General features: G+C 40.0%; 1 protein-coding gene and 1 long non-coding RNA gene across 11 annotated transcripts in view; one reads left to right on the top strand and one right to left on the bottom strand.

Moving 5' to 3' along the window:
* Positions 1–13,111, bottom strand: part of NTNG1 (netrin G1) — a 161,457-nt gene that overhangs the window by 78,419 nt on the left and 69,927 nt on the right. For all 10 annotated transcript variants that reach the window (XM_035332919.1, XM_035332909.1, XM_035332914.1 and 7 more), the window contains exon 3: positions 11,086–11,726. In XM_035332919.1, the coding sequence (XP_035188810.1) occupies positions 11,086–11,726 (641 nt within the window). The remainder of the gene's footprint in view (positions 1–11,085; positions 11,727–13,111) is intronic.
* LOC118170574 lies at positions 6,020–9,478 on the top strand. The gene is made up of 3 exons (XR_004752785.1): positions 6,020–6,128; positions 6,917–6,935; positions 8,754–9,478. It is a non-coding gene; the product is annotated as an uncharacterized LOC118170574 (long non-coding RNA).

Below are 13,111 nucleotides of genomic sequence, written 5' to 3'. Positions count from 1 at the left end.
CAGTATTAAAACTGCTTTTCTTTTGAGATATGTACAGTGGAAGAGAAATATAAAGTTGTTATACTTTTCTCTGTTCTCCTCATCCAACTGTTTCTCTAGTCCCCATTCATGATTCTGAAGAAAAAAAAGATAGAAAAAAGGGATGCAATCCACTTTTTCAGATCTGGCTTGTGGATTGGGTTAAATGTTTTCAGTGGCAGAATATTAGCAGTTAATGACACTCAGATTTTTTGATCTTTAGCTCATTAATAACTGTAACAAACCATTCTGGAACCCAGCTTCCCATCTCTCAATTCTTTTCCTGTGTTGCAAAGGGGAAAGAGCTGCCCTTGCTGGCAGACTGCAATTCCTATGGGACATGAGTGATTAAAAATGTAACTGGCTTCTTGCTGTTTTGCTGTCCTGCTGGAAGAATTATTTCAGGAGCATTCAAAGGAAAGAAGGCATGGTTCCATAAGCACAGTGTCTTTAATGATGCCTGTTAAATGACAAGCAATTTTCTGCATTGACAAAGAATAAAAGGTTTATTTATCACTGAAAATTGAGATGTTCCTGTCTTTCCCTCTCCTCTGCTTCTCACATCTCATTTTTATTTCTCCTGATGAAGGTTTCCACGCCTCTTTTGAGCCACACGGGCAGTGATTTCCCATGTGATACCACTGAAGGAGTGATGTTCACCAAAAAGAGAAGTGAAAACAGTTAGAAATGAGCAGCTGGAGGTATGTATGGTGCAGAAGGAGGGTTTCCCAAAGTGGGTCACTGACAAAACAGATGCCTTCTCATATCGCAGCTCTGTCCCGTCCCACCTGCCCTCTTTGCACCTTGTTCCTGCCTGCTCCTCTCCCCCTGCTGTGCTGAAGGTCAAGGGAACTGCTGTGCTGTGCTCTGATGGGGGGAGATGATAACGTTTTGAAATGTTCTTTCAAGTCAATTCCTGATTGTGCTTATGTGGCAAAATCCGCAACCCTAGCTCTAAGCAAGGGAGAATTGCCCCACAGTTCAATAAGTATAATGAGGAGATCTAGCGCCAATTAAAATGTGATGAGGCTATAGAAATGCAGCCAAGGTATGCAAGGCTAAAAAAACCTCAAACCTCGCAAATGACCGTCCCTCTTCCCCCAAAACAACAGATGGAAAGCATCCGATTGCCAGGACATTTGTGTCACAGTGAATGCTAGCAGCATACGTCAAATAAAACCTAGAGGCTTGTCTACCAAGGGCGTGAATTTAATGTTCCCTCTCCCGCGCAGAGGGTACCAGAAGGTTCCTGGAGTCCAGTTCATGTTTGCCTGGCTTGGTCTGGCTGTTCTGAACAGGACTAAACAAAAACGATATAGAAGTATCGCCAAATCAAAGAAGTTGAAATTAATATGCTTATAATGACTTTGATAAACACCATCCCCCAAACTAAAGATTCTTAATGCATGAGAGAGTTAAATGGGAAAATGACTAACATCAGTTTTACCAAATATAAAAGTCAGAAACAATAAACAGTCCTGCTACTGTTCTGTCTCTGGTAACTTGCATTAAAATATATATAAAGCATTCTGGGAACTGAAGCAATGCTTCAGTTCAATAAAACTAATGCAATTAAAGAGAAAGAATCCTGTTTTTCCCCTGCTTGCAATTTAAAATGAGAGCTTCCTAAAACTTGTGACCATTGCTGGAATCCAATTGAGGACCCCAGTTTATCAAATTCCCAGCGCAGGCACCATGCCTTTGAGGTATTATAAAGTGCTACTCATCCCACCAGCTCTGTCTATAAATGCTCTCGATAACTTTAAAGTGCAGACACCCCATTTTGAAACAGGCAAGTGTTCATTGTGAATCAAAATGGAGTCACCAAATTTGTGCTGCCTTCAGACAGCTCCTTTTTTCTGTGAGGCAACAAAGGAAAACGTGTTAGCACAAAAACGTCTCCCCTTAACATTTTTTTAAACTTGGATAGCTTTGCAGGACAGCATACCTACACAAAGCCGCAGGTTTCTGAGACCCTGTAGAGCAAGCATCTTATTGTGTAATTCATCCAGGGGCTGAGAAACTGCTGGGCTAATGAGCTCTCCTGCAGCCTCTTCCCCTGCAGGTGCTTCCCTGGAAGCACAACCTTAAATCAGACACCTCCATGCCAGACGTAACCCCCGAACAAACAGCAACCCCTCCCTCCTAAAGTGGCTTAAGAAAGCCACGGCAGCACTAGCATCTGACTATGATGAAAGCACAAGCTTCTTTTCCATTCAGTCAGTGGGGACTGAATTAATTCGTCGGCTTCTTTAATGCTGAGAGCCATGTCTTGGGAATTCAGTACGTGAACATATTAATCTCTCTGATAGGCGATAATGCAATATATTACTGACGGGGAGCCGGCACATAAGCACTGTGATAGTGACCCTGACCAGCAGATGACTGAGCGGGTAAGGAGAGAAGGAGCTATTCTAGCTTGAAGGCACAGCCTCCACTTTGGCAGGCAGTCCTTCACTCTTGTCCCACTACTAATTTTCTGATGCATTACTTTGTCACTTGGGTATCCAGAAATGCTCATTAAGAAGGTTTGTGACAGCCTCTGATAATACATGTCTGTGGTAAAATAATTGATCCCTCTTTGCAGTGGTGATCTTTAACACTCGTAGGGCATGGTAGATTATTAGATGGAAGGCACTCTTTGATGGTCTCTAGAGTAATACGTTACCAGACAGCAATGTGCCAACAATCTATCACTTACAAAATCATGTCATCCCTGGAAAAGGGCCTGGCAGAAGGGGCTAGGGGAGGAAGAAAGTTTAATTATATTTGTGGAAAAAATGGTGTCCTGAGAAGAGTGGGCAGCCTGATTATTTACTGGATGCTCAAAATCATTCAACGCAATCTAAGAAAAAGATGAGGCTCTGAGATATGATGGTTCACATTAATGTTACAGGCACTAGCCTTGAAGTCAAGTTCATGCTGAGGAACAAAATTACCTCTTACAATATGTAGTTTACTTCTGAAAATGAAAAGGGCAAGAGATGTATTAGTAATGTTGGCATCAGTGGAGGCAGCTGTTTTTAGATATTTGGTATTTCAGGGATGTGAGTTTAGCATCGTTATTAGAAGTACAGCTTACTATATTCCTCTGCAAACTTTCCAACAGTGAGCAGATGGTTATCCTATTACCAGCCATTTGCATTTAACATATTGTAATGATTTATATACCACATGTCACCGAGCAAAGTGAAAACAGTCAGTGCCAACTAATTAGTTGAGTGTGAAGACACATATCTCAATGCATATATCCTTATTGTAATCAGATTTTATCTTTTTGGTTGTTAATAGGTTTAATGTGCAACATAACAGAAATACTGATGTCAGTTCGACATGAACCACGGTGTCCCTCCGGCATCACGACAGCGTTGTTACCATTAACACTTACACTGGTACTCCTGTTATGCTGTTTTACGAGTGATGGGACAGGGGGGACAGATGATAACAATCCATTGTGCTTCTCTACCCATCTTTCTTAAGTGTATTTCCAAGTACTTTATAAATCTTGGTACATCAGCTACTGGCTCATTTACAGCTCAATGTGTGCCTACATAGGTGGCAGGGGGAGTTCCGCATGGTAGAGAAGAAAGACACTGCACAGCACATATAAAGACAGAAATGGATTTACGGGTGAAAGTGAAAGCAATTGAGAACTTGATCACAAGGTCTTCCAGGAGGTTTACAAGGAAGAAGCAGACCACTGTTGATACCTGCATAACCATCACGTTGGAGGAAAGACTAAATGGTTCAAAGAAAGAGTGTAACTTCAGAAAAATACTATCCAGTGCCCATATACATGCCCAGGGATATGGGCATGTGTATGTACCATGTCCATAGAATGTCCCAAGGCCTGCTCAGCCTTAATCCATAGCATTAGGCAATGGATTATCAGCCTCTTCCTGGAATGTTTTTGTTTGTTTTGAAGGTTATGTTAAAATAGTGGTCATCACCTGAGAAATGTCAAAATAATCATCAGTGAAGTAGAACTGTGTTACTCCTGATGTGGCTGTATTTCCAACATAAAGATCGTACCAATGAGATATTTCCTTTTATAAATTGCTACTGTTACTTGCCAGAAGTTGGGCTGTAATGCTGCGTGAATAACCAGGTTCTGTTAACGGACTGACTAGAAAGTTCCAAAAACTCCTTGGACTGCAGAAATTAGAAGTCTGGTTTTGAGTAGTCTCATATGGGAGTAGTAGTACATCAAGACGTTCTCCAGCTCCTGCTCCCTCCTAATGTCATTAGGATACCTTCTGCCTTTCAGCATCCTTTCATTTTTATCACATCCCACAAAGCTAACCAGAACACGGCCTGCTCTCCTGCAAAGGGCTGCAGCTAACATTATGCTTTCCTGATGCGTCAGCAGCCAGACTTTCTCTTGGGAACTCTACCTGCAGTGTAACCCTTTGTCTCCTTTCCCCCTACCATACTGCTGCCTGCTAAATTCATAGCTTTTTTTTATTTTTTTTTCAGTATCTCTGTTCATACTTTTGCATGAGTGATGATATGTTCTATGAAATCAGAATTACAGTGGTGTTAAAAACTTCCCGTGTTGTTCCGCCCAGTTAACAAGATGTTTTATCTGTTTTATTGAGGCTCTTTGGTGCTGACTCATTTGCATTACAGGCCTCAGAGATCGTGTAGGAATCATGATGATTCCCTTTACGCACGGTTCACTGGTACTGCTGAGGTGCATTAATCCTAGAGAAGGACTCAAGAGCGAAGGAGAGGAAGGGTGTTCACAGACCTCATGTAACAATTCAGATGAACAAGACTACAAGACCTTGGCCTTTATTATTAATTTTCCAGTCTCCTGAATAGGTGTCTCCGTGTGACTGTATCACTAGACTTCCCTTGAAATTAGCAGAACTGTCCTGCCTTATTAACTAAAGATGGCAGAGAATGAAAAAAAAAATGGGTCTGTTTTTTCCTTTTTCTTTTAAATAGAAGCCGTGACAGCCTCCTCACTGTTGTCCTCCCCCTTTCTTTCCTTCTTCCTTTCCTCCCTTCCTTTCCTTCACTTGTTTTCTCTCACTCCCCCTATGTGAAACTCATTGGAAACTCATTTGAAACTCTTCTGTTAAATACACATAGCTTCATGGAAATCACTCCTAATTTGCAGGATGGCATCTGCAACTAGTATCAGGACTGGTCTCTTAGTTCAATATTGAGCTTCACATAACGTACAGCACATTTACTGTGGAGCTGTACTAGAGGAAAAGAAGTGGAAAGGCAGACACATTGACTCTCATAGTCTCAAACATTTCCCTAAATCGTAGGTGAATGATGTCTCATTCCTGACAACTAACAAAAGAGATTGTCAGAGAAAGAGAAATATCATCTGTGTCAAGAAGAAGCACATGGTTATTCTGGGTTCAGCTACTACCTTCTGAGATACTTCATAAGCTGATCAGTGTCCAGGAAAAATCAGCTCCTAAGCATGTGTAATTAAGTACAGAAATAGACAAAAATAACTGCAGGAAATCTCACCTTGGTGATGCTGGCAGAAGGGAACAGACTGCTAAATTAAACAACCAAACAAAACAAAACGAAACAAAAAACCTCCAACAAATTGGTAGTTCCTGTTACTTGTGGAATAGTTGAGAAATTTAAAACTTTTAACATGATGCACCACTTTTTAACATGATGCACATATGTTGCACCACTCCAGCTTTATGTTCAAGCTGAAGGACATCCCAGTGCCGGGGACCGTTTGTATATGCGATCCAGGAGATCTTTAAGCTTATTTCAGTGTTTACATTAAATAGAAATCTTTTGAAATGAAAAGCTTAAAGGGAAGAAAGTTTATGCAAGATTTTGGAATCACCAAATTTATGCAGAAAGGCTCTTTGCATATCTTTTCAGCATACAAAGTAATATAGAAATAATTCTCATTTCTTTCATCATGAGTTTCATCTCTACTTCTTTAATGTTCAATGGCAAAATGAATTATGCTACAAAAAAGCTTGGGCCCTCTCCTCAGACACACTGATTCTGCAGGATATGGGCCTTCCTTGAAAGACAGCTGAGGGAGATCAGTACAGAAATACTTGACATCTTGCAAAACAGGCCAAAAAAAGATGATCAAATGCAAATGAGGAAAGGTGGTGAGTGAAATCTGGTGATTTAAATCCACTAGTTTCAAAAGTGTATAGCAGAGTTAAGGGCCTTGTCAGCCTTCCAGACTCTGAACCTCCACTCCCCTTCAGGTCACTACAAGACTGGGCTGATTGCCAGGACTTATGTCAGCAAGATGGCAGGGAGAACCAAATATTATTTAATGTTATTTGAACATGGGCAGGAGCAAAAGCTTTCCTGGACACCAGTACTGAGTAAACCCTTGGAGACTGCTAATGTGTGAATAAACACAGTAACCATTTAATTATTTCGATTCCTGATGATCCAAGATTTGTTTACAGAAAGTGAAGGACCATTTTCCTTAGTGACATATCACAGTAGATATATTAAAAAAGCTAATTGCACTTGGGAGTTAAAGATAAATTGACATGCTCTTAAATACACAAGTTTCTTTTTCTTCCCTATTCTCTAATGAGTTTATAATTTAATTGGAGAAATTGCTAGATTCACTCCAAATACTAGTGAAAATCTCAAAGGAGAACAAGCTGCTTATGCAACTGTTCTTGTAAAACAAAGGAGTATTCAAGTACAGTAAGAACATGCTTGAAACATGAATGGTATCTGGTTTGATTAAAAAAAAAAAACAAAAAACACAAACCAAACCAACCAACCAATGAACCAAAAAGAAACAAACACAGCTGAAAGCTTGATGCTGACATATCTTCCTATGATGGCCTGTCTTTGAGCTGGGTGTTAATGAAAATGTTTTCTGTTACAGATAAAGCTAAAGCACTGCTATGTATTGTTGTTTCCACAGGGCAAAGGTCTGCTTTCGGGTACGTTACAGAAGGGCATTACTTCAGCGTTATCAAACGAGTGCCAGAAGAGTGCACCAGCTTGAACCCAACTGATCCATCCATGGAGGGGTGGCGTGGGACAGCCCTGGGCACGGGCTAAGGGTGGCCTGGGGGGGCCACGACAGCTCGGCTGGGGCACGAGGCCGTGTGCCTGCAGGGAGCTGACCCCTCTGTCACAGGGGACTGCAAGGCAGGCTGACTAAACAGGCAAAAAAACCAAACCAAACCAAAACAAAAAAAACAAGCCCTGAAGTAGCAAATATGCTTTCCCCAAGAGTAATTTTTTCCGATTCTGAGGTGGATTAAATTTAGAAGAGATAATGTGAGAGCAAGAAACTGTTAAAACTGAGGATATTTTTCACGTATGTACTGCGAGTTAGAGGTTTCTATTACTGCTGGAGCTGCAAGCGTAGCTGAGACAGGGTCAGAAAACCCTGGAGCTTAAATACAGAAGCTTCAAGGCGAGAAGAGTATAAAAATAAATTCCAAAGGGCTTAATAACATTGTATAGAGGCTGGGTCTTCTAGTGTCAAAAAGAAACTGTTGGCTCTTAGATCAAAAACTAATCATGAAAGAACAATATGGGAGGAGATTTTTCTTTGGTTTAGCTAGCTACTTATTCTGTAACCCACTGGGGCTTTTTTTTTTTTTAACTGTCATCCCAAATCATAGTTAATTTATGGTGCATAAATGTGCATGTTATTGACAACGTAACAGCTAAACCAAAAATATTTTGGAATGAATGCGGTTAAACCGTTAGCAGCCTGATCCAAAATCTGCTCGGAATCCTTTGCTTGACTTCAAAGGAATTATCATCAGCATTTTAGTGACCTTCTCCTACAAAACAAAATAAGAGCGGCGTGCCTCGCAGCTTACTGTCAGCACTGTCCATCCCATGGCATCTGGGATACGCGGCGCCCGCAGAACGTCCTCCGCCTCACGCGGTGAGAGGAGAGGAACCTTCCTGGGGTTACCACACGGGGTGCCCTCTGAGTCTCTGCTGCGAGACGAGGCGAGGGCGGAAACGTCTACACGTTCCTAGTTTCCCATCCCAGAAGACTTTATTTATGCATTAGTCGACCTTTCTAGCCATTAGGCCCATCTTGCTTCAGCAGTTAATTAACACAAGTGCCATAATTTAATACAGTTAATGCTACTTGATGCCCTTTAATGTACCTTCCATTAGTGATATTATTGTAGTATTACCCTGTAAATTAAAATGAGATCAAGACTAAGAGAGGCTCTCTTTAATTAAGGTACTGGCACACTACATCGTCCATTATTCACTAGAAAAAATCACCCTGATTTAGTAAAGCAGACCATCAGTAAGTCAGAATTAGTTCACGTGGATTATTAGATTTCTTGAATAATGTGAGCACAATGGGCTTGCTGAAATTGCTAAAAACCAGGTTTCCCTTTTTTCATCATCTTAATAAACACACAATGAAAGTAGTAAATTGAAGATGAATAAACAAGTGGTAATAGAGGAGGTGAAGCCTTCGTTAAGAGCACACAGATTTTCATCTCTAATGCTGCATACATCAGGCTTATTTCACACCAAAGTGCAAAGCAATGACAAAACAAACCATAAATTAAGTGGGGCAAATCTCCTACCTTTAATTCATTGTAAAGTGTTAACTATCCCAGCATCTTGTACTTTAAATATGGCAGCTTTAAGGAAGCTGTTTTTCACTGGCATTTATCCTTAAAATACAGTGTGAAAAAGTTAAATTTTATGCTGCCTTTAGAAATGTGCTATTATGAACTTTGGTGATTTTAACTATATTTAACCTACAGGTTATGTTTCTTCAGCAAAAGGACTAGCTTCAAAATGCGTCTGCTAGCATCACTGATCCACCACATCAAGCTCTTTGGCATCGTCTCTTTGTATCTCCTCCTCATGGAATCCTGTCTGGTCCAGCTTTACTAAATGCACATAAATACCTACATCTCACGGGCACACCAGGGAGGGCATGGACTGCAATGCTGGTTTGGAGACTCTTCAGGGGAACCCTTTAAAGTCTCTGGAAGGAGACCAAAAATAACCTGAAAGGACTGGCAATGGCCTACTGCACGCTGCCTTTGGTGCAAACAACTAATCAGAGCATGCGTACTTAGCAATAAGCAAGCCCCAAAATTATTTAATGAGAAGGGCTTACTATATATTGAAGGAAAGGACCCCAAATCCCTAAAGAGCTGTTCTCACTAGCAGGAGAGTGATAAGAAGCCACATGGATCTAATCTTGCGAGACAGTATTACATATCAGATGATACTTTTAATGTGTTCAATTACTGTAGCATTTAAAAAACAAGCATCAGCAAAAGATAAATTGTCTGTACAGTTATGTTTCATTTATATAGGTAATTTTTCACGAGATTGCTGTACCCCAAATGTGTTTGAAAGGCTTCTGTTTCTAATTTGCATGCAATGCACCCTTTATACACCTCAAATGCTTTCTTGACAAGGCAATGATGGTCTAATTGAGATCAGACCAAGTTCCAGCATTCTGGGGTTTTCAAATGGGGAGCAGCATTTTCTTAAAGTGTAAGGAACTTAAAATCTTGAGCTCTAATATAATCCCTCTGTACATGTAACCTATTTGGAGCTACATGGAGAAAGGATACACATCAAGTAGAACAGATGTGTTAATTTAGATATACTGGGCATACTTAGTATTACTAAACTATTTCAAACACTATCTTACGCTGTCCATGGTCTACTTAGTCCTGTCCAGAGACTTCTAAAAACAATAAATTTACAGTATAACTAATCAGTACAGTAAGAATTCTTAAAACAGGAATATTTATCTTGTAATTTTACACTTTGAATTAATGACTCTGTATGTACGAATATGTATTTGGTGTGGACACAACACTGTAACTTCATGCAAAATCTGTGGTCCTGCAAAAATGCTTACACGTTCAAGTCTGTATGTGGCAGCAATTCTTCCTTTGTATAAACTTAGAGGAATATTTTTCAATAGATTACCTCACAGTAATTTGATTCTATTTTGATTTTAGATATCTATTTGTATCTCATGGAAATGCTTAGGAACCTGAAAGGCTTGTATAAAAGAGGTAGAAAATGGCAAACTCACTATGGGAGTAATAGAAATAAAATCACTAGTGTTTTAAATAATCACTGTCTCTATTAATTTTCTGTCATTTGTGTGTCTGGAAAAAATGCCATGGCCTTTCAGGATGCATTAGCTTGTCTGTTTGTTTTGATATCTAGCTTCTCTTAAAAAAATAAAAAAGGAAGATTTGAAATATTCTATAAAAGGTACACAGAAAAGGGAAAAAGTATGTTTGAGAGTTGGGTGAATTACTAATAGAGCAGGTCCCATTTGTTTCTTCTGAAAAAATTGTCATCCAAGCCATGTTAAGGATATCACCCACCTGCTTGAGGTCATCAGTCAATTGTTAGTTTGAGTTGGGAAGAAAATTTCCCGATAGGGACGTCATTGCACTGATATTATTTTTGGGTCTATGACACCTGATACCAGCCACTGCTTGCCACAGAGGGATTACCTGTCTTAAACCCAGATGAGTAATAATCTTCATTATATTCAAATCAGTCTTAAGCTCTCCAAAACAGTGTTCGTTTTTTCATTCTACTTCAGCTTCACTGCATTTCAGAGCTAATTAAAGTACAAGGAATGGACTCTCATCTCTGCTGCCTTTGTTGTTTGTATACAGTTTGCCCTAGTCCACGCAAGGGCTCTTGTATCAATCATATCTTGCATTAAAGGCCTGAAAAAAAATTGTAGAATGGAATCTCTCTTTTTAGTTAACTGCCACTAGATTAGGTGCCAACTGTATAAAAACAGAAAGAGAGGTCCTGACAAGTGTCCTAATGTCAAGGTGAATTCCTAAACCAATGTAAGAAACTGTGAATACTGTTCTCTTCCCAACATCTAGGGCTTCCCAAGCTAGTGACATCAAACACCCATGACTTAGTACCACTGAGTCAGAAGCGTCTAGTACTAACAGAAATACACCAACAGAGCCCGACTGCCAATGAACATGTTATGGTAGATATTGTTGTCACATCTGGGGAAATAAACAGTTTGCATAACCTCTGAAAACAAACACACGTGCCTGTTCCTAAAGGTTTGTATTCTCTTACCTTCCATATACCCTTATGTCTGAAATTGCATAAAAGTAGCGTGCCAGGTGTTGCTCATCTACGTATATTTCTCCAGTTGCTGGCCTAAGCAATCTTATCCTCAGATCCGTGATGGTAAAGAAATCTCGTAACTTCTTGGTTGTGTCAAGCTGGCCATAAAGAGAAGCCATGTTATGAAGCCGAGGTCCAGCAAAAAAAGCAAATCTATCTTTGATTTCAAAGTGGATTATTTTACTATTTGTCATATACCCAGTAGAGTATTCTTCTGTGCAAATGATTTCTAGGACTGTGTGCTGTGATAAATCCCTCACTGATTTTGGATCCATGTGGAAAGCATCTAAGCAGTCTGTGGCATAATATTGGTAGGGCTGCCATGTTCGTCCATAGTCGAGGGATTTCTCCAGGATCATTTGGTCTGGACGGCCAGATTCGAAAGTGATAACTATGTTATCTGTCAGCTCAATGGTTTTGTTCCAGGAGAGCGTAATATTAACATGAAGAGGCTTTGGATAATCCTTCCAAGTTGTGGACTGCCAAAATGTGGAGGGATGCCTTCCTTCAAGATCAAACATCAGTTCTGGAGGATGAGCCAGTTCTTGGGTACTCGCATCACATTCATTATTGCACATGTAGGGATTCCCCTAGAAAAGAGCAAAACAGCGTTACAAGAGGCACAGTACAGTGACTGTGACACATGAAGATGTTTTGTGTGTGGCACATGAGAATTGCTGCTTTTTCTTCAGGAGTGAAACCCAGAAAGAAGAAATGAAGCAAGGATTTATCTTAAATCTTTATTCTAGATTTATTCTGTTTGACCTGTTAAAATAAACATACATGCAAACACACACATATACAGCACCTTGGCTTCTGTAATGTAAACATTTTCCTCAGTATGTTTTAGAGAAAGAAAATAGTTTATTTACTCTTGTATCAAGCTTACATGGCAAGGTTTTGGTTGTGTGTGGGTGACTTGGACCAGCAATCTAGTCACAAAGACCAGGAAGAGTAAGAAAGTGTTATAGTTCAGTAACTGACTCTTAGAAAGATGCAACAACCAGAAAGAATTTATTTTTAAATCAAGAAAGTTCCTCAAGAGCTCATTTAATAAAAGAAGTAATATTAGGTCAAATGTTTTGTAGGCAGCAGTATAGCCCCTATGTACTCTATAAGAAACAATATCCAGTACAGCTTCATGTTTCCTTTCACCTGGATGTGAAATTAAGAGCATGCTTAACTCTGTTCCCAGCCTAGCACTGTGTTCCCTTAAAATATTGACACTCTTCACCAAAAGTCATCAGAAAAAACAGTGCACCACAAGCTCTGGGGCTTGATTCAGACGTCTGCCATCTTATTACAGGGTAGCAAACTACTTCAGGAAAGACTTTTCATGAGGCACAGTCTCCAATTTATCAGGACAAGATAATCCACCCCTTGATTAGGTGGGAGATGTCAGCAGCTCCAGCTGGAATGCTGCCGAGGTGGCTGGAGGTCTGAACTGTGGGCAGAGTTAAAAACAGCAACAAAAAGAGCTTGCCAATAACACACAGCTTTTACTGCTACTTGTCCTCTGTAGCAAGGTGAAAGTGAATTATTCTCTTCCTGGCCTTTTGATACATTAACTTGCACACTACAATCTTCTGCTTCTTCACAAAGGCTATTTTGTCTGCAGATTGGGAATATTTTGCATCAGTTGCCAAGACATCAGACCCTGTAGGCTGCACTGAATCATGTCCATCTAATTTAGGCTTTCAACAGTACATTAATATTTTGCTACTTGTTCATTCTACATTTGTTTCGGCAAACAATTGCTGTCTGTATGTTTCTCTGTGCGTTCAGTACGGAAGAAGCTATGCCTTTTTTCAGCGATGGTCAGAACTGCTGGGGAAAAACTTGCACACATCTGTATCTAGCAGCACTGAATATGGGCATAACTGTAGCTGTGATTGTCATTAATCAGACTTCTTACCTACCCCGATAATAGAACAAGCCCTGGTATGATAATCAACCTTTTCTTTTCTTATAATTA

This window comes from Oxyura jamaicensis, chromosome 8 (assembly GCF_011077185.1).
Source record: "Oxyura jamaicensis isolate SHBP4307 breed ruddy duck chromosome 8, BPBGC_Ojam_1.0, whole genome shotgun sequence".
Lineage (NCBI taxonomy): Eukaryota > Metazoa > Chordata > Aves > Anseriformes > Anatidae > Oxyura > Oxyura jamaicensis.
Note: the sequence above shows the minus strand (reverse complement) of the source record. Positions and strands in the feature narration are given on the sequence as shown.